Source organism: Mesoplodon densirostris, chromosome 2 (genome assembly GCF_025265405.1).
Source record: "Mesoplodon densirostris isolate mMesDen1 chromosome 2, mMesDen1 primary haplotype, whole genome shotgun sequence".
NCBI lineage: Eukaryota > Metazoa > Chordata > Mammalia > Artiodactyla > Ziphiidae > Mesoplodon > Mesoplodon densirostris.
In genome coordinates this window covers 109,039,290-109,061,900 of record NC_082662.1, presented here as the reverse complement: position 1 = coordinate 109,061,900, position 22,611 = coordinate 109,039,290, and the positions used below count along the sequence as shown (strand labels likewise).

Below are 22,611 nucleotides of genomic sequence, written 5' to 3'. Positions count from 1 at the left end.
GCAGCCAATGCAAGGCATCAAGACTTCTGGACATTTCTGGACCATATAGAGTCCAAAATGGAAACAAACTCTTTAAATTTTGAGCAAGAGATGGGAACACCAAGAATAACAGACTAATGAAGTAAAGGTTAGGAAAAACAATAACATCAGATATTAGGTAAAGCAAAGGACAACTCTGAACTAACATTAACAAGAACTTAGACCACTTGAGTTAAATAATACAGCACAAAAAGAAAGCCATATCCTATGTATATATGTTAAACATCAAAATACATTATGTATGAGTGTATGTATCTATATAGATACACATACACACTGCACTTTGATATTTAAAGTAATATATTTTTATTTTTTAAATAATATATATGCATATTTATGTTTGGGTATACACAGCACTGCAAAGGATGTGGCAGCATATACACCAAATATTAACATATGCAGTGGAGTAGGATTTTTGGTAGCTTTTACTTTTCTTCTTGTGTTTCTATATTTTGATTTGGGAGGGGGTCATAAGAAGATACTGCTTTTGGGAATTCCCCAGCGGTCCAGTGGTTAGGACTCTGTGCTTTCACTGCCAAGGGTGCAGGTTCAATCCCTGGTCAGGGAACTACGATCCCACAAGCCACACAGTGCAGTCAAAACTTAAAAAAATAAAATTAAATCAAATTTAAAAAAGGAGACAATGCTTTTGAAATAAGAAAAGGTGATAAATGAAACGACACAATCAATTAAAATTGATTTCAAAATCTTTTTTTTGGGGGGGGCACTCTCGTTTCTTTTTAAATTGTCTAATCAATGTCCATTCATGCCTACTCTGCTTGTAGGACAGTGTTTTCATAGTAGTTCAACAATAAAAATTTCCAATAACCAAATCACATTTTAAAAATATGTGCTCACCAAGCAAAGAACTAAAGTGACCAAAATAATGAGGTCAACAAAGATAATCAAGGTTGTCAGTCACTAAAATCAACTTACACTATCACATGAGTTAACATTTTTATTCAAAGCAGTGTCCATTTTGGCATCAAAACTTATACTCGGGAATAAAAAAAAAAGAAGTCCAGAGATGGGGCTTCCTTGGTGGCACAGTGGTTAAGAATCTGCCTGCCAATGCAGGGGACATGGGTTCAAGCCCTGGTCCAGGAAGATCCCCCATGCCTCAGAGCAACTAAGCCTGTGCGCCACAACTACTGAGCCTGTGCTCTAGAGCCCGCATGCCACAACTACTGAAGCCCACATGCCTAGAGCCCTTGCTCTGCAACAAGAGAAGCCACTGCAATGAGAAGCCCGTGCAATGCAACAAAGAGTAACCCCCAGTTCACAGCAACTAGAGGAAGCCTGCACGCAGCAACGAAGACCCAACGCAGCCAAATACAAATAAATTTATTTAAAAAAAAAAGTCCAGAGGCAATCTGTTTGTGTACAATATTTTGTAAACATTTTTGTATAAAATATTTTGCAAATATTTTCTACATTATTAAATATTCTGCATAATTTTTCATGGCAGCCTTACTTTGTAAGTGTACTGTATGCGTATAGCAAAAATTGTATAACCGATTCCTTATATTCACATTTAGGTTGTTTCCAACTTTTACAAACAAGCTCAAAACAACATTAGGAAGGAGGAAAAGGCAGTACCCTTCTCCCCACCAATCAATAAATGTGAGTATTCAGATATAGAGAGCAGACTTGTGGTTGCCAAGAGGAAGGGGGATAGGGGAGGGATAGACTGGGAGTTTGGGATTAGCAGATACAAACTATTACACATAGAATCGATAAACAACAAGTTCCTACTGCATAAAACAGGGAACTCTATTCAATATCCTGTAATAAACCATAACGGAAAAGAAAAAAAATTAAAATTATTAAAGTGAGTGTTTTTTTCTGACCAACTAGTTGTCTGCAATTCAAACCTCACCTAAAAAGGAGTACTTAGATGATGCAGAACAATTTCCTCACTTAGCCCCTCTGAGCCTTAGTTTCCTTATGAGTAAGAAGAAAAGGCTCTGGAGCCGGCAACAGACTTTAGCTTCCCCGACTCCAAGCTCAGGGTCCTTTTACTACACCCGCTTTTCTTCTCCCATTGTAAATCAGTTAACTGGCATGGTAGTTTATGAAGCAGTCTCTTATAAGGTTAGGCGCCAGGATATGACAACCTCTTGGGAAAGAGATACTGTTATGAGTCCCTAAAAAGAACATAAAGGACACTATAGAGCAGAGGGGCCCCCACTAAGGGACAGCAATCTTTGAGATTGTGCTAATAATAGACAGTGGCCATATCTGCATTAACACTAAAAACTGCAACTTTTAGCCAATAAATATAGAATTAAAATCTAAGACTTTCTCCAAAAGACCTCTAAATTTATTAATTGATCTATTTTAGGATAGGGACCAAAATTCAGTGACGGTCCCAGACATTCACACGTGGGGGTCTCCTGAACGAACAAGCCTTTACTAGGTCAACAAGGAGAAGGGCACTTCATACTCATAAGCTGTTCCACTGGCTCCTCAGAAAAGAGGGCATATCTAGGGCTACAATGACATGTCTCATCTACTTTGCAGGAATGATGCCAGAGATTAAGAGAATGGAATAAGATCAAGGGTGTCATATTCAAAAGTATGACAAAGACAGGAGAGATTGGAGGGACTATTCAACGGTGTGAAATCAGTCTCTTCATGACTCCGTGAACTGTCAAATTTTTTAAACAGGTAAATGGGGGAGGGGTACAATATGTCAGATATTTTGTTACTGCAGACAGAAAAACTACAGTAAGATTATTTTTAAAGAAACTGCCTCTTTGAAGAAGATCAAAAAGACAGTTGAAACATTTCCAAAAATACAATGTATTTTCCTGGGGTAGAGTCTTACTCATTTGATAACCAGATTTTAGTAAACACCTCCTGTGTAAAAGACAAGAGGAAGAAGTTAAGCCATATTAAGTACTACTTCTGTCACCATAAATGTTCACTGAGCCCTGTAGAAATCTCACTGAAAAAAAATATTTCAACTGAATTGGCTCTATACAGGACTAAACAATTTTTTTTTTTGCGGTATGCAGGCCTCTCACTGTTGTGGCCTCTCCCGTTGCAGAGCACAGGCTCCGGACGCGCAGGCTCAGCGACCATGGCTCATGGGCCCAGCTGCTCCGCGGCATGTGGGATCCTCCCAGACCGGGGCACGAACCCGCGTCCCCTGCATCGGCAGGCGGACTCTCAACCACTGCGCCACCAGGGAAGCCCCCTAAACTAATATTTTTTAAAAGGGAGTTATATAAAAGCTAAGAGTATCCTGGGAGTTTACCTCTGAAAGTGTCTTATGCAGCAAGGAGCTTTGGTTTTTCAACCTGTGAGCTTCATCCACAACAAGAACGCTCCAAGGGAAGCTGTGAGGGAAAAATCCAAGCTTTCAGTTTTATGTAACTCAAACATATATCTCACAACCAAAAGTCTTACTATAAAACCATGACTCTTGCTGGGAAGACTAATAGCAAGTCCATTCTATTAGAAACACACCCAAATTGCCTTCTTATCTTAGAGCTAATCATGTACATAAGACAATCTGGATAAGGTAGTAAAATTAAGGAAATTTATGGGAAAGATCTATGCATTGAAAGCAGAAAGAAAGGAGTCAGAGACATAAAGCAAAAGAAAACGCTTATGACCACCTACTATGTGCCAGACACTCAGCTTGGGGCTTGAGGTATGTTATTTAAACCAAAAATATAAAGTGAGCAAACATTATTGTGCACATTTTACCAACACAGAGACTAAAGCTCAGAAAGGTAGATGACTTGGTCAAGGTCATAAAGCTAGTATGAGGCAGAACTGGGATTCAGACCCAGAAGAAAAGCCAAGAGACAGTGGTGTCACGGTAACTAAAAAAGTATGATTTTAAGATGGGGATGTGGTGAACAGGATCAAATATTACAGACAGTAGGATACATCATTGGCTCTGTTAACGTGGCAGTCATTGGTAGCTGTGCCAGAGCACTTCTGCAGCATAATAGTTATGACCACAAACTCACAAGAGGTTGTAGTCATAAAAGCACATCCTCTGCATATACTCCTGGGAAGCTGTTTTTCCCACCAAAAAATTTCAAAATATGGAAATATATGTATGTATGAATATGTTCCAAGCTCCATTATTTAAAACAGCAAAAAATTGAAAATAATAATAATAGGTCCAATAATGGGTGACGAAATACAGCATTTTAAATGATAAATATGATTATGTTATAATATAAAGGCCTATATAACTAAAAAAGGTATTATATATCTTTTTCACAAATGTGAAAACCATGCAAAAGATAATAAAGTGGAAGTTATAAGGTTTTAACTTTTTTTTCATTTGTAAGTATTCTGTACTGCCATTACATTATTTTTATACTTAAAAAACTTAACATATATACAAGTAAAGCAGAATATTGGGAAGACAGTAGGTATGGAAATAAAAATCCCTCAAATATTAGAGGAAGATATTGAGCAGAGGTTGGCCTTATGAGGAGGAAGCCTTCTTCCTCTGAGGCCACAAAGAAAATCCAAAAAACAGGTAAAAATCCAGCAGAAATTGGGATCATTCCTGCTGGGTAGCAGGACCAGGGGCTGCACTGAAGGATAACAAAGAATAAGAGTGCAACTGATGTTGGACACTGGTCATGAGACAAGGTGTGAAAGCAGCTGTAATACAGTGCCTGGCTCCTGTTTGAATTACCATTCAAAATAAATTACGTGTTAATCTATTAAGATTATTATGGTATTATTAAGGTACTAAGAACTAGATATTCAGGTTTTTACACACCGCAAGCATCCAATAAAAAGTGTATTCAATGAAACAGACTTCAGGGAGGTGGATCTGGGCTCAGTGAAAGAAGGAGGTCAAGTCACTCATCAAAGGACACGCCAAGGGATGTTCCCTGGAGAGGATGAGGCAGAGGGAATTCCAGCACTGAACAGAAAGTAGGACAAAGTAACTTCTAGTCCCCTTGATCCAAAGATTTTGTAAGTCTGCTGTCAAAAAATGTTCCGATTTTTCACATTGTTACATGCACAGTCTCAGCTCTCTATGATAAGCCTCTTTAGGGCAAAGATTACATTACACTCCCTGGCTGTTCTCAGAGTGTGCAGTATAGTAATACAAAGTAAAACCTTGCCAAATACATGAACCTAGTTGCAGGGCAGGAATAAAGAGGCAGACATAGAGAATGGACTTGAGGACATGGGGTGGGAGGGGGAAGCTGGGGTGAAGTGAGAGTAGCATTGACATAATATACACTACCGAATGTAAAATAGTTAGCTAGTGGGAAGCAGCTGCATAGCACAGGGAGATCAGCCTGGTGCTTTGCGATGACCTAGAGGGGTGGGATAGAGAGGGTGGGAGGGAGGCTCAAGAGGGAGGGGATACGGGGACATGTGTATGCATATGGCTGATTCATTTTGGTGTACAACAGAAACTAACACAGTACTGTGAAACAAATACACTCCAATAAAGATTTATTAAAAAAAAGAATAAATCCGTGTTCTCAGAGTTCATACTAAGTAAACATTATAGATGTCTCTTTATTATTTATGTTCTTAAATTCACCTGGAATGGATTGAAGGCAGATGATCTAATATAGAAAGACTGTACTTCTGCTGAAAATGTGAAACTCCAGTGCACCTAGATACTTTGTAAAGCTCTCTTATAAAGAAGCTCCCCAGCACTGAGTGGTGGGTTTGGATGTCTGCTCTGCCATTTACTAGCAATGTGCCCTGGGATGGGTCACCTAATCTCTTACCTTTCTCATCTATAAAACAGATGATAATACCCACCTTAGGGTTTTCATGAAGATTAAATAGGATAATTTATGTAAAGTACCCAATAATATCTATCTCCCAATCTTCTTGTCTTTTGAGACTTCCAATATATTGCCTTGTTTTATGGATATCTCTACCCTTCTTACCCCTCTACTGGAGTTTATGTCCTCTTAGCATCACTCTATGGTTTACTTTCCTGGTATTGCTGATAACTCCCAGAACAGTGTCTTTCCAGGGGACAGATCTTCAATAAATATTAAGTTGGATATTAATAATAAAAAAGAAGTGAGAGGGAATGCATACCCTTTTCCTAAGAAAAGTAAGGTAATATGCTTACTTAAATGAAACTTAAGTGAAACAAAACACTAGATGGAAGTCATGAAATCTATGACTGATCCTTTAGTGTTTCAAAATAAGATGAAAATAAAAATCCAACTCAGAAGAACCTGGATAGGAAATCACATTCAAAATATTGATAAAGCACTTTGAAAAGTTTCCAAATATTAAAGACGCAAACCCCACCTAACCATGTCATAACTACACATGCTATGGAGAATGAAACTCTGTCAACATAACTTCTTATTCACCTAAAACTAGCTCTTGTTTGATTTACATGGTGACTGTTGTCTTAACCACATACTGCAACACCTCATCCCTATTGCCAGGTAGTACTAAGAGTTACATCTACGTTTCCCGTACTTCACGAGCTGAGGAGAGGCCTGAAAGCCAATTCACTGGAAAGAAGTATACTTAAAAATCCCTTTCTAAAAAGCTAATTTTATAGCACTCACTGCTCTTTTAGGATACTTCCAGGAAAAGGCTCAAATAATTCACCTGCTGTGTTGTAGTAAAATCTCCACACTGCAGTCCTGAAAGGTATTTGTGCAAGTTGTGATGTAAAGAATCTAGTATCTATTAACCACCCACCACTATACCTTATCTTATTTAATCCTCACAACAAACATCCAAGGTAAAAATTTCATTATCCCCATTATACAGATGAAGAAGCTGAGGTTCACAGACGTTAAGTAATGAACCCAAAGATTTACACCTAATGAGTAGGGGGTTAGACTGTAAGACTCCTGCCACGCCGCACACCAGATAATACTCGTGGATGACACATAAGGAAAAAACACGAAGTGCTAAAATGTGAAGTAAAGACATGACTTCCACGATATATTTAAGACAATTTTTGAAGTAGTGCAACATACTCACGACTTTAGAAATGATGCATCTTTCAAGCAAATCTGAAAAATTAAGGAAGACACATTACAAAGGCTGATATTGATATAACTCTGATATTAATAAGCTAGCTTTTTATTAACTCTCCTAAACTACAGGATTTAGCTAAGTCTTATTCATTCACTACGTAAGAAATTCTGAGCATAACTTCTAAGTAGCACCATCTTACAGACAAACAAAGGGAGGCATGAATGAGTGGAAGGTCTTGCTTACAGTGACCTGGACAGTCTTAGCTTGAAGAACAAGGACTTAAACAGGGACTGGAACTCAGTGTCTGGAACTAAGTGTCCTCCTTTCCCACCCTCCAGTAACAAGAGATGATGCCTCAGCCCTAAAAACCCTTTCCCCTGCCTGCCTGCCTCCTTCTACTCATTGGCCAGGAGGCAGCTCAAGTAGTACCTACCTGGGAAGCCTTCCCCCTTGATCCACCAGGACAGAGAGGGAGAGATAGCTAACTAACTTGGAGCACAATGGTCTTTCACTTCCTTTGCTCACATCCTCTCTGTAAGAATCTAATAAAAGTAGACCTTCTTCTCAGAACAATATGAACCCTCAAAAAAAAATTAAATATAATTCCAGTAGATTCTACAACTTCTAAGGTCCCAGGTTAAGAGTTCTGGCTGTAGAAAAACAGATACCTCATAGGTAGTTAGCAGCACATGAAAACGTGACTCCTGCCTTAGGTCTTGCTGTAGGTGGGCTCTCTCCTCCTTGTCACCTGAATATGTTACACAGGAAAGACCTGGAGCAAATCTGAATCCAAGAAAAGAGGTAGATGAACACAAACACAGAGCCATGGAAAAGGGGTGCACGTCTGGAAAATTACTTTTCATGGAAGGATTGCAGATGTGCAGACCCCAGGATGCCCTGCAGTCAGAATGAGTCCTGGGACCCTGAAATCTTACCTACAGTAATGGGTAAACCTAAGGGTAAGTCCCTGTGTGAAGAGGGAGACGTGTCAGATAAACATCTAAAAGGGTCTTGTGTTAACTGTAAAAAGAAAACTATTTTTCCACATTTGTTACTTCCTATGAAGTGTCACTATATCACTATGAAAAAGATGGTTTCTTCCTTAGTTCAGCAAAATTTACTAAAAATGAGTACTGACCTTCAAATTGACAAAAGGTAACAATAACATCCATTGGACCCTCCCCCATCAGATCCTCAGTCTCTACCTACACTGCCTCATGTCAGAGTTTTCTGGAAGAAATAAACTCACTGCTTAGGACAATATGTTGTTTTATCATATTTAACATAGCACCTAGAAAACAAAACCTTAATGTGAAAGATAAAATTTCAGCCACATCTACTCTTGTACCTCTCTATCTCTTCTTTCCAGTTGCTCAAAACAGACAAGGGACAAAGAATCAGAAATGGTCCTTCATCATTTAATCTTCCTGCCAAGTAAACGAAGAGAGCAATAGTCTGGAACACAGAAAAGGAAGGCATTTTTGACCATATTTCCACATGAGAAACAATGATAAAGTTCCCACAACCTTTTAGAGAACACTTACAATTGCATCAAAAATAATAAAACACAAACACAAATTGTTGTAGAAGACTTGCTTTACAAAAAACAAAAATAATATACAATCCTCCACACATTAGGAGAGTCACCCATTCCTAGAGTGAAATCAGGTAAGCCTCAATATGACTGCCAAAGAAATTTATGGTACTCAATTACATCAATAGTCAACAAGCAATGGTACTCAAAATTTACGTAACTGAACCTTTTATACAAAGGAAAACATCAGGAAAGACAATAGAAATCAGTGAAAACAATGCAAATGATGCATAAGGTCAGGAATGCTCTAAAAACATAAGGTAAGAAGTATCAAGACTTGACTGCAAAGAGGCCCAACCATGTGGTGGCCTCTTGCTGTTGTCCAGGATCTCCTAAGAGATGATGTTTTCCTTCCTCCCTCCATGTGCATTGATGGTGCACCTTCTATTTACTAGGCACTATTCTGAGCTCTGGTATATAATTAACAGTGAACAAAACAAACAAAACTCTTAGTTCTCCTGGGGCACACATTCTAGTGAGGAAAACAAACAATAATATAGCCTCATAAACTCAGGTCAGGGTCTAAACTAAAAATCTTTGTAAAGCCCAATAGCCTATTTTAGGATATAGCTATACACACTTTTGAGCTTTTAAATTTTTCTTTAAAAGGTTGCTGTGATATATAGAGAAAATAGCACTCTTTTATAAAACAAAAAGTTTGAGGGCCCACCATCCCCAATGGCTGAACTGTTTCTTAGAAAAATCTATCCTAAGGATATAATCCAAAATCCTAAAAAAGCTATACAAGTCCAAAGCTGTTCACAGAGAGGTTAATTTAAATATCACAAAAGAGGGGAACTCTCCATTCCTCATTTGTAGAACATTCAAGTAAATTATGATCAATTCTCTTGATGGACCATTATGCAGCCAATAGAAAATAATCACAGTGAAGAATATAAAATATAAAGAATATAAAATGGAAAATAACAATGACTATTAGATTAATAAAATGCAAACTATATGTGCACTATAATTTCAACCATGTAAAACACATATTGCTATTCATGATTATGGCTAGAGTGCTATGGTTATGGGTTTTAACTGATACTACATTAATTTCATAATGGAAATATTTTTCTTTTTTAACTACCCATGGCTTCCCAGCCCAGATTGTGCCCAGACAACCACCCAGTAAGTATTTACTGAATTAAAATCATTCTGTTTAGTTTTTGCTGAAGACGCTATTTAGAGAAAATTTATCTTTTATTATCTTAAACCAGCTATCTACAAATTTGGATTCACTAGCAGATTCTTCCCAACATTTAAGAAAGAAACAGTAACAACTCTATAAAAAATCTTACATAAATCTGAAAAGGAAGGGATACTTCTCAACTCAACTCACTTTATGAAGCCAGATTTACCCCAATACGAAAACCATACAAAGACATTACTCAATGCAAAATTACACATATGCAAAAATTCTAAACAAAATTTTAGTAAGATGAACTTGGAGGTGTGATTTTTAGGGCACTTAAAGTAGAGCTATATGAACAACCTGGGAAAGGCAAAGGACAAGTGGAATTTGCTGGCTCTGAATGAAGTCTGGGCGATTCCAATGTCCATGGCACAGGAGACTGCAAAGCGGGCTCTGTACCTGAGTACAAGAGTCCGTTAGCCTCCCTCCCAGAAACACTGGGAAACTTACCTTTGTTCCATAGCTCTCAGTTCAGGAATATACTAGAACCAGAATTATTGCCTGAGACACCTGAGGGTAATAAATGAGGTACCTGGGGCTACCATGCTCAGAGGTCATACTGTATCCTGAATAACCCAAAGATTGATGAGGTACACCTGGATTCGATTAAGGCGTCTCCAACATATGGCCAGCCTAGACTCTGAGCAGAACTGCTCCATCTGGATGTTTATGGATGTGAGGTTAGAGGGGGCAGGTTAAGCTTCTAAAAGGATGAATGAGAACTTTACTCACTCTGTGGGTTCACTGATGAAACCTTTTTGGAATCAACAAACCTACAGTTCCATGGTTTCTGCTCAAGTTGCCTCTGCTGTGTATCCTGACTGCACTGACTTTCTTTGGTACTTTATAGATGAATAAACCTTGTGTGATGAACCCAAGGAGTATCTGTGTCTGGACTTTTCATCAATCCAAGCCTACCACTGACATCTGTCAACATGAGCTGTATTGGTGATCATCCTACTGGAAGCATCAATCTCAACATGCAACCTGCTAATCAATGCCCAAGGAAGCCACATCTAACTCTCCAGGTGTCTAGACTATATCCTACAGTTAGATGGCCAAGGCATTTTGGAAAACACAGAGTATTTCCTCTGTACTTCTGTAGCATGGCAGAGAAATGGGAATTAGCCCCACCACTCACTGATGAAGAGAGACTAATATGAGAAATGATCCAGTTATCTTAACTAGATAAAATATTACTAAGGGGCTTCCCTGGTGGTGCAGTGGTTGAGAGTCCGCCTGCTGATGCAGGGGACACAGGTTCGTGCCCCAGTCCGGGAAGATCCCACATGCCGCGGAGCGGCTGGGCCCGTGAGCCATGGCCACTGAGCCTGCGCGTCCGGAGCCTGTGCTCCACAACGGGAGAGGCCACAACACCGAGAGGCCCGCATACCGAAAAAAAAAAAAAAAAAAAAAAAAAAAAAAAAAAATATATATATATATATATATATATATATATTACTAAGGAGGGCAGAGTCGATTTGATTCCTAAGACAGGTATATTTGCTTTATATAGAGAAAAACCCTGCCCATTAATTGTAATTCTATATGTCAAGGGATAGATAAAATATAGGTAGTGACACAGTTCAAAACCATCCCCATGGGCTTCCCTGGTGGCGCAGTGGTTGGGAGTCCGCCTGCTGATGCAGGGGACACAGGTTCGTGCCCCAGTCTGGGAAGATCCCACATGCGGCAGAGCGGCTGGGCCCGTGAGCCATGGCCGCTGAGCCTGCACGTCCGGAGCCTGTGCTCCACAACGGGAGAGGCCACAACACTGAGGGGCCCGCGTACCACAAAAAACAAAACAAAACAAAACAAACAAACAAAAAATCCCCATCATGAGAAAAGTCAAGTCCAACGTCATGATATCTTAACAAAGGTTCAGGCATTTTACCTCTTAGTATAAAAATACATACCAACAGCTGGCAGCTAAAGATAGTAATGAGTCATGAGGAGGTACTTCAGTAGAGGTGAACAGTACTTACTCCACAGTAACATACCTGGCAGGTCTTACCCAAGCCCATCTCATCTCCCAGTATGCAGCCATTCTGACAATGGAAGCGTTGGGCTAGCCAGTTGACTCCCTCCAGCTGATAAGGGCGTAGATGGATCCCTAGAAATAAAAAAAGCAGCAAGTCCAAAGAGCAGACATTTAAGCATACACACAGGCTATGCTTAAGACTTTGACTAAAGAACACAGCCTAAATTCCCATACCCCAAACCTTACTGGCCATATTCTTTGCTAAGAAGTTACAGATATGCAAATATTTGCTGACTTCCAAACTACTTTTTGAGCAGACTTAATCACCACTATAATCAAAGCTCTAAAACAGCCTGTCAGTGTTACAGGATCCACTTGACAGTTGAGGAAGTCAGCCTGGGATTTGGCCTCTAGACTGTCTGAGTCTCAGGCCAGTGTCCATTCTAGGAAATGAGGCTTTACTGATGTGATATAACAGCAAACAACACATGGACTGTACATGTCTCTGCTTGCTTAATTGCAATGATGTAAATTTGCCCTCAGGTGCTAAAGAAAAAAAATCAAAACAGGACTAGATTAAATCATGCTTCAATCAAGAAGCAGTGCTGGGCTCTTCAGGGGAAGATGGCGGAAGAGTAAGACACAGAGATCACCTTCCTCCCCACAGATACACCAGAAATACATCTACACGTGGAACAACTCCTACAGAACACCTACTGAATGCTGGCAGAAGACCTCAGACCCCCCAAAAGGCAAGAAACTCCCCACGTACCTGGGTAGGGCAAAAGAAAAAATAAACAGAGACAAAAGGATAGGGATGGGACCTGCACCAGTGGGAGGGAGCTGTGAAGGAGGAAAGGTTTCCACACACTAGGAAGCCCCTTCGAGGGCAGAGACTGCGGGTGGCGGAGGGGGAAAGCTTCGGGGTCGCGAAGGAGAGCACAGCAACAGGGGTGCAGAGGGCAAGGTGGAGAGATTCCCGCACAGAGGATTGGTGCTGACCAGCACTCACCAGCCCGAGAGGCTTGTCTGCTCACCCGCCGGGGTGGGTGGGGCTGGGAGCTGAGGCTCAGGCTTCGGTCCAAGCGCAGGGAGAGGACTGGGGTTGGCGGTGTGAACACAGCCTGCAGGGGGTTAGTGTGCCACGGCTAGCTGTGAGGGAGTCCGGGAAAAAGTCTGGACCTGCCAAAGAGGCAACAGACTTTTCCTTCCCTCTTTGTTTCCTGGTGCACGAGGAGAGGGGATTAAGACTGCTGCTTAAAGGAGCTCCAGAGACGGGCACGAGCCGCGGCTAAAAGCGCGGACCCCAGAGACGGGCGTGGGACACTGGGGCTGCTGCTACCGCCGCCAAGAGGCCTGTGTGCGAGCGCAGGTCACTGTCCACAACCCCCTTCCGGGGAGCCTGTGCAGCCCGCCACTGCCGGGGTCCCGGAATCCAGGCACAGCTTCCCCGGGAGAGCGCACAGCGCACCTCCGGCTGGTGCAACATCACGCCGGCCTCTGCCGCCGCAGGCTCGCCCCCAACTCCATACCCCACCCTCCTCCCGGCCTGAGTGAGCCAGAGTCCTGGAAGCGGCTGCTCCTTTAACCCCTGCCCTGTCTGAGAGAAGAACAGACGCCCTCCAGCGACCTACACGCAGAGGCAGGGCCAAATCGAAAGCTGAGACCCGGGAGCTGTGAGAATGAAGAAGAGAAAGGGAAATCTCTCCCAGCAGCCTCAGAAGCAGCAGATTAAAGCTCCACAATCAACTTGATGTACCCTGCATCTGTGGAATACATGAATAGACAACGAATCATCCCAAATTGAGAAGGTGGACTTTGAGAGCAAGATTTATGATTTTTTCCCCTTTTCCGCTTTTTGTGAGTATGTATATGTATGCTTCTGTGTGAGATTTTGTCTGTACAGCTTTGCTTCCACCATTTGTCCTAGGGTTCTATCCGTCCGTTGTTTTTTTTAAAATTTTTTTCTTAATAATTATTTTTTATTTTATCTTACTTTATTTTATTTTACTTTATCTTCTTTCTTTCTTTCTTTCTTTCTTTCCATCCTTCCCTCCTTTAGACAACAAATCATCCCAAATTGAGGAGGTGGACTTTGAGAGCAAGATTTATGATTTTTTCCCCTTTTCCACTTTTTGTGAGTGTGTATGTGATGCTTCTGTGTGAGATTTTGTCTGTATAGCTTTGCTTCCACAATTTGTCCCAGGGTTCTATCCGTCCTTTTTTTTTCCTTAATAATTATTTTTATTTTAATAACGTTATTATACTTTATTTTATTTTACTTTATCTTCTTTCTTTTTTCCTTCCTTCCCTCCTCCCTTCCCTCCTTCCTCCCTCCTTTCTTTCTTTCTTTCTTTCTTTCTACTTCTACTAATTCTTTCTTTCTACTTTTTCTCCTTTTTATTCTGAGCCGTGTGGATGAAAGGCTCTTGGTGCTGCAGCCAGGAGTCAGTGCTGTGCCTCTGAGGTGGGAGAGCCAACTTCAGGACACTGGTCCACAAGAGACCTCCCAGCTCCACATAATATCAAATGGTGAAAATCTCCCAGGGATCTCCATCTCAACACCAACACCCAGCTTCACTCAACGACCAGCAAGCTACAGTGCTGGACACCCTATGCTAAACAGCTAGCAAGACAGGAACACAACCCCACCCATTAGCAGAGAGGCTGCCTAAAATCATAAGGCCACAGACACCCCAAAACACACCAACAAACGTGGACCTGCCCACCAGAAAGACAAGATCCAGCCTCATCCACCAGCACACAGGCACTAGTCCCCTCCACCCGGAAGCCTACACAACCCACTGAACCAACCTTAGCCACTGGGGACAGACACCAAAAACAACGGGAACTACGAACCTGCAGCCTGCGAAAAGGAGACCCCAAACACAGTAAGATAAGCAAAATGAGAAGACAGAAAAACACACAGCAGAGCAAGGAGCAAGATAAAAACCCACCACCTAACAAATAAAGAGGAAATAGACAATCTACCTGAAAAAGAATTCAGAATAATGATAGTAAAGATGATCCAAAATCTTGGAAATAGAATAGAGAAAATGCAGGAAACATTTAACAAGGACCTAGAAGAACTAAAGATGAAACAAGCAACGATGAACAACACAATAAATGAAATTAAAAATACTCTAGATGGGATCAACAGCAGAATAACTGAGGCAGAAGAACGGATAAGTGAGGTGGAAGGTAAAATAGTGGAAATAACTACTGCAGAGCAGAATAAAGAAAAGAGAATGAAAAGAACTGAGGACAGTCTCAGAGACCTCTGGGACAACATTAAACGCATCAACATTTGAATTATAGGGGTTCCAGAAGAAGAAGAGAAAAAGAAAGGGACTGAGAAAATATTTGAAAAGATTATAGTTGAAAACTTCCCTAATATGGGAAAGGAAATAGTTAATCAAGTCCAGGAGGCACAGAGAGTCCCATACAGAATAAATCCAAGGAGAAATACGCCAAGACACATATTAATCAAACTGTCAAAAATTAAATACAAAGAAAACATATTAAAAGCAGCAAGGGAAAAACAACAAATAACACACAAGGGAATCCCCGTAAGTTTAACAGCTGATCTTTCAGCAGAAACTCTGCAAGCCAGAAGGGACTGGCAGGACATATTTAAAGTGATGAAGGAGAAAAACCTGCAACCAAGATTACGCTACCCAGCAGGATCTCATTCAGATTTGATGGAGAAATTAAAACCTTTACAGACAGGCAAAAGCTGAGAGAGTTCAGCACCACCAAAACAGCTTTACAACAAATGCTAAAGGAACTTCTCTAGGCAAGAAACACAAGAGAAGGAAAAGACCTACAATAACGAACCCAAAACAATTAAGAATATGGGAATAGGAACATACATATCAATAATTACCTTAAATGTAAATGGACTCAATGCTCCCACCAAAAGACACAGATTGGCTGGATACAAAAACAAGATACAAAAACAAGACCCATATATATGCTGTCTACAAAAGACCCACTTCAGACCTAGAGACACATACAGACTGAAAGTAAGGGGATGGAAAAAGATATTCCATGCCAATGGAAACCAAAAGAAAGCTGGAGTAGCAATTCTCGTATCAGACAAAATAGACTTTAAAATCAAGACTATTACAAGAGGCCTTTCTCACCTTTTGAGATGGCCCACACTCTGTCTGTGGAGTGTGTTTCTCTCTAAATAAATCCACTTCTTACCTACCACTTTGACTCTCACTGAATTCTTTCTGCGATAAAACATCGTTAAGTCCTTCATTAAGTCCTGAAACCAGGTGTGTGATCTCAGTTGGAAGACTGTGGGTTTTGGCCGGTTTCAAGTCCCAGCTGCATGGGTTTGAGTCCCAATCAGGGTTTTGGCCAGGTTTGAGTCCCGGCCGTGTGGGTTCAAGTCCCAGTCAGGGCTTAGGCTGGGTTCAAGTCCCAGCATGTGAGTTCAAGTCCCAATCTGAAGTGCACGGTTTCAGCTGGCAACCACCAAGGGACAGTGGTAAGGTAAGAAAATGTTGAGAGTTAAGTCTTGGTCCTAAAGAGGCCAGTAGGATGCCACGAGCCAGGCATACAGGGGAAGATGCTCTGCCAACGTCTGCTCATTTTTGACTGGTGGGTCAACCCCGTATACTTATGCACATCCAACAGCAGGTCCAAGACAGGATTGTTGATCTCTATACTCTTCTCCTTGACTCTGAGGTTTTTCTTCTTCTTCTTGTATTCTTGTTCATTCCTGCTCTATTTCTTTCTTTCTTCTATTAAACCCAGAAGACCTGTGTGACCACCAAGGTGGACTTTTTATTGCTTTTACTCTCCTCCCTCTGACCCTTACAAGTGCTTATCCTTTATTCCCAACTTATAGCTAGACCAACTCCCACCCATCATCAACACAATTGGGGACGTCTTCTGTGCCATTTCTTTGTGAATTTTTGGGCACTAACACCTGGTTGGGAGACTACCTTGGAAGGGATAGCATCTAAAATTGTAAGTGCAAATCTTGACAAAATTGCACGGTGGATTTTGACTTAAGAGTGGAATTTTGGATAGCTCAGGAGTTAGAGACATTACCTCAGGCTTGTCTGAAATGGGTCAGGCTGCATCAGTCCCAACCAATACCCCTCTGGACCATTTACTCCAGGATTAGGAAAGATATGGACAACAGGAATTAAAAGGAAAAAACTTAGTAGGTTAGGTAATCAGGTTTGGCCACAATATGAGTTAGGATATTTAAAATGGAGTGAAGTACCCTATGTTCAAATTTTCATGGGCTTGTATCTACGCAATGGAACCCAGAAGGAATTTAAGGTGTGTGTAGCTCGGGAGGAATAACTCTAGGAAGGATACAGAGGACATTATAACTGACTCACCAAAAAAAAAAAAAAAAAAAAAAAAAAATTAAATAAAGACTAATACAAGAGACAAAGAAGGACACTACATAATGATCAAGGGATCGTTCCAAGAAGAAAATATAACAATTGTAAATATTTATGCACCCAACATAGGAGCACCTCAATACATAAGGCAAATACTAACAGCCATAAAAGGAGAAATCGACAGTAACACATTCACAGTAGGGGACTTTAACACCGCACTTTCACCAATGGACAGATCATCCAAAATGAAAATAAATAAGGAAACACAAGCTTTAAATGATACATTAAACAAGATGGACTTAATTGATATTTATAGGACATTCCATCCAAAAACAACAGAATACACATTTTTCTCAAGTGCTCATGGAACATTCTCCAGGATAGATCATATCTGGGGTCACAAATCAAGCCTTGGTAAATTTAAGAAAATTGAAATCTTATCAAGTATCTTTTCCGACCACAACGCTATGAGACTAGATATCAATTACAGGAAAAGATCTGTAAAAAATACAAACACATGGAGGCTAAACAATACACTACTTAATAACGAAGTGATCACTGAAGAAATCAAAGAGAAAATTAAAAAATACCTAGAAACAAATGACAATGGAGACACGACGACCCAAAACCTATGGGATGCAGCAAAAGCGGTTCTAAGAGGGAAGTTTATAGCAATACAGTCCCACCTTAAGAAACAGGAAACTTCTCTAATAAACAACCTGACCTTGCACCTAAAGCAATTAGAGAAAGAAGAACAAAAAAACCCCAAAGTTAGCAGAAGGAAAGAAATCATAAAAATCAGATCAGAAATAAATGAAAAAGAAATGAAGGAAACGATAGCAAAGATCAATAAAACTAAAAGCTGGATCTTTGAGAAGATAAACAAAATTGATAATCCATTAGCCAGACTCATCAAGAAAAAAAGGGAGAAGACTCAAATCAATAGAATTAGAAATGTAAAAGGAGTAACAACTGACACTGCAGAAATACAAAAGATCATGAGAGATTTCTACAAGCAACTCAATGCCAATAAAATGGACAACCTGGAAGAAATGGAGAAATTCTTAGAAATGCACAACCTGCCAAGACTGAATCAGGAAGAAATAGAAAATATGAACAGACCAATCACAAGCACTGAAATTGAAACTGTGATTAAAAATCTTCCAACAAACAAAAGCCCAGGACCAGATGGCTTCACAGGCGAATTCTATCAAACATTTAGAGAAGAGCTAACACCTATCCTTCTCAAACTCTTCCAAAATACAGCAGAGGGAGGAACACTCCCAAACTCATTCTACGAGGCCACCATCACCTTGATACCAAAACCAGACAAGGATGTCACAAAGAAAAAAACTACAGGCCAATATCACTGATGAACATAGATGTAAAAATCCTCAACAAAATACTAGCAAACAGAATCCAACAGCACATTGAAAGGATCATACACCATGATCAAGTGGGGTTTATTCCAGGAATGCAAGGATTCTTCAATATACACAAATCAATCAACGTGATACACCATATTAACAAACTGAAGGAGAAAAACCATATGATCATCTCAATAGATGCAGAGAAAGCTTTTGACAAAATTCAATACCCATTTATAATAAAAACCCTGCAGAAAGTAGGCATAGAGGGAACTTTCCTCAACATAATAAAGGCCATATATGACAAACCCACAGCCAACATTGTCCTCCGTGGTGAAAAACTGAAACCATTTCCACTAAAATCAGAAACAAGAGAAGGCTGCCCACTCTCACCACTCCTATTCAACATAGTTTTGGAAGTTTTAGCCACAGCAATCAGAGAAGAAAAGGAAATAAAAGGAATCCAAATTGGAAAAGAAGAAGTAACACTGTCACTGTTTGCAGATGACATGATACTATACATAGAGAATCCTGAAGATGCTACCAGAAAACTACAGAGCTAATCGATGAATTTGGTAAAGTAGCAGGATACAAAATTAATGCACAGAAATCTCTGGCATTCCTATATACTAATGATGAAAAATCTGAAAGTGAAATCAAGAAAACACCCCATTTACCAGTGCAACAAAAAGAATAAAATATCTAGGAATGAACCTACCTAAGGAGACAAAAGACCTGTATGCAGAAAATTATAAGACACTGATGAAAGAAATTAAAGATGATACAAATAGATGGAGAGATATACCATGTTTTTGGATTGGAAGAATCAACATTGTGAAAATGACTCTACTACCCAAAGCAATCTACAGATTCAATGCAATCCCTATCAAACGACCACTGGCATTTTTCACAGAACTAGAACAAAAAATGTCACAATTTGTATGGAAACACAAAAGACCCCGAATAGCCAAAGCAATCTTGAGAACGAAAAACGGAGCTGGAGGAATCAGGCTCCCTGACTGCAGACTATACTACAAAGCTACAGTAATCAAGACAATATGGTACTGGCACAAAAACAGAAAGATAGATCAATGGAACAGTATAGAAAGCCCAGAGATAAACCCACACACATATGGTCACCTTATCTTTGATAAAGGAGGCAGGAATGTACAGTGGAGAAAGGACAGCCTCTTCATTAAGTGGTGCTGGGAAAACTGGACAGGGACATGTAAAAGTATGAGATTAGATCACTCCCTAACACCATACACAAAAATAAGCTCAAAATGGATTAAAGACCTAAATGTAAGGCCAGAAACTATCAAACTCTTAGAGGAAAACATAGGCAGAACACTCTATGACATAAATCACAGCAAGATCCTTTTTAACCCACCTCCTAGAGAAATGGAAATAAAAACAAAAATAAACAAATGGGACCTAATGAAACTTGAAAGCTTTTGCACAGCAAAGGAAACCATAAACCAGACCAAAAGACAACCCTCAGAATGGGAGAAAATATTTGCAAATGAAGCAACTGACAAAGGATTAATCTCCAAAATTTATAAGCAGCTCATGCAGCTCAATAACAAAAAAACAAACAACCCAATGCAAAAATGGGCAGAAGACCTAAATAGACATTTCTCCAAAGAAGATATACTGACTGCCAACAAACACGTGAAAGAATGCTCAACATCATTAATCATTAGAGAAATGCAAATCAAAACTACAATGAGATATCATCTCACACCAGTCAGAATGGCCATCATCAAAAAATCTAGAAACAATAAATGCTGGAGAGGGTGTGGAGAAAAGGGAACACTCTTGCACTGCTGGTGGGAATGTGAATTGGTACAGCCACGACGGAGAACAGTATGGAGGTTCCTTAAAAAACTACAAATAGAACTACCATATGACCCAGCAATCCCATTACTGGGCATATACCTTGAGAAAACCATAATTCAAAAAGAGTCATGTACCAAAATGTTCACTGCAGCTCTATTTACAATAGCCAGGAGATGGAAACAACCTAAGTGCCCATCATCGGATGAATGGATAAAGAAGATGTGGCACATATATACAATGGAATATTACTCAGACATAAAAAGAAACGAAATTGAGCTATTTGCAATGAGGTGGATAGACCTAGAGTCTGTCATACAGAGTGAAGTAAGTCAGAAAGAGAAAGACAAATACCGTATGCTAACACATATATATGGAATTTAAGAAAAAAAAGTGTCATGAAGAACCTAGGGGTAAAACAGGAATAAAGACACAGACCTACTTGAGAATGGACTTGAGGATATGGGGAGGGGGAAGCGTAAGCTGTGACAAAGCAAGAGAGAGGCATGGACATATATACACTACCAAACGTAAGGTAGATAGCTAGTGTGAAGCAGCCGCATAGCACAGGGAGATCAGATCGGTGCTTTGTGACCGCCTGGAGGGATGGGATATGGAGGGTGGGAGGGAGGGAGACGCAAGAGGGAAGGGATATGGGAACACATGTATATGTATAACTGATTCACTTTGTTATAAAGCAGAAACTAACACACCATTGTGAAGCAATTATACTCCAATAAAGTTGTAAAAAAAAAAAAAAGAAGCAGGCTGTTAAGAATGGAAACAACCTTACATAGAAGGTGTTTTTACAGTGCACAGGGACAACAGAAAATGTCTGAAATCCACATAGAGCTTCTGCCGTTTCTCTTTCCTCTCTCTCTCTTGAAAATAAAATCCAATTTCAGAGAACAGCCATATCTTTGGGAGACGGAAGACCCCAAACATACTTTATAGAAAAACTATTAACAAAAGTAAAACTCTGGTTTGATCTCATGACATTTAAAAAGAAACTAAACAATATATAATTGTAGAACATTGAAAAGATTAACAAATTATTTTTATTAAGCACTTACTAAGTACCACAGAGAGCAGTAAACACTGTACATAAGTTACCCCATTTAATGCTGATAATGATCCCTTGTACTAGGTATTATCCACATATTGTACGTTAGAAAATTCAGAAAATCAAAGAAAATTAAAATGTGAAATCTGGAGACTTCTGCTATTGGGAAGATGGAGATGTTCTTTTCCCCATTCTTCTTGCTAATATAACTAAAAATCCTGAATATTACAAAGAAAATGAACATAATAAGATGACTCTGAAAAGGTGGGGTGAAGAAGGCAGACTGTTTAGTAACCTCGGGACCCAGTAAACAACACAGTGATGAGTTCCCTGGGTTTCTTTTTGCCTCATATATCCAGACCTAGAGGTGAAGAAATTGGCCACCCAGAAATGCCAATGGACATAGAAAGAAAAACAAAAAAAGCCCACAAAAGCCTACTCCCACTCGCCAAAGGAAAGGGACAGCCTAGAGAGACAGAAAATGTAAACTTTTAGACAATAGCCACTCCAGTTAAGCCAAACACCATATGGAAAAAAACGTGGCCCACCCACATCAGCAAAGGCCAAATGGGAAACTACACCTCCACTCTCAAGAGATTGTAATGAAGTTCCCCAACATCCCCAGCAGGAAGGTACCAGAGAGGGCTAGGTAGGGAGCCAGCATTTTCATCCCCACTCACCAATAATGAGGCCATCCCCACTCCATTTCTCCCTCCCATGCAGGTCAATGGAGACCACATAGTGAGCCTGGACTTCTACCCCTACTAGATCTTATGAGCCCCCTCCCCAACTACCCCTAGAAATGGTGTCAAAGGAGGTCCAGTGGAGACTCAGGATTTTTATCACTGCCTAGAGGTAATGAGACCACCCCTACCAGTGTCAGTGGGGACCAAGTTGGGAGCCGGTACTCTCATTCTCACCCAGAAGTAAGGAGGAACCCCCTCCCTATCACCAGGTATCAAGAGAAGCTCAGAGGGGGAGCCTGACTTCTATTTCTACCTGGTAGTAACAAAGCAGCAACCCCCCTTCCCCTGCCAGAGCAGCATGAAACAGACAACTGAACAGAAGGTTTAAATAAGATCCTGAGTCTCAAAACATTAAGACAAAAATTTCCAGGTTTCAATACAAAAGATCATACATTATACCAAGAACCAGGAAGGTTTCAAACTGAATGAAAAAAGATAATCCACAGATGCCA

At 40.2% G+C, this 22,611-nt stretch overlaps 1 protein-coding gene across 2 annotated transcripts in view; it reads right to left on the bottom strand.

Annotated features, from left to right (window-relative positions):
* Positions 1 to 22,611, bottom strand: part of CHD1L (chromodomain helicase DNA binding protein 1 like) — a 61,568-nt gene that overhangs the window by 33,571 nt on the left and 5,386 nt on the right. For both annotated transcript variants that reach the window (XM_060090390.1, XM_060090391.1), the window contains exons 2-6: positions 11,795 to 11,907; positions 8,354 to 8,460; positions 7,674 to 7,788; positions 7,009 to 7,040; positions 3,302 to 3,383 (exon numbers count right to left, since the gene is read on the bottom strand). In XM_060090390.1, the coding sequence (XP_059946373.1) occupies positions 3,302 to 3,383; positions 7,009 to 7,040; positions 7,674 to 7,788; positions 8,354 to 8,460; positions 11,795 to 11,907 (449 nt within the window). The remainder of the gene's footprint in view (positions 1 to 3,301; positions 3,384 to 7,008; positions 7,041 to 7,673; positions 7,789 to 8,353; positions 8,461 to 11,794; positions 11,908 to 22,611) is intronic.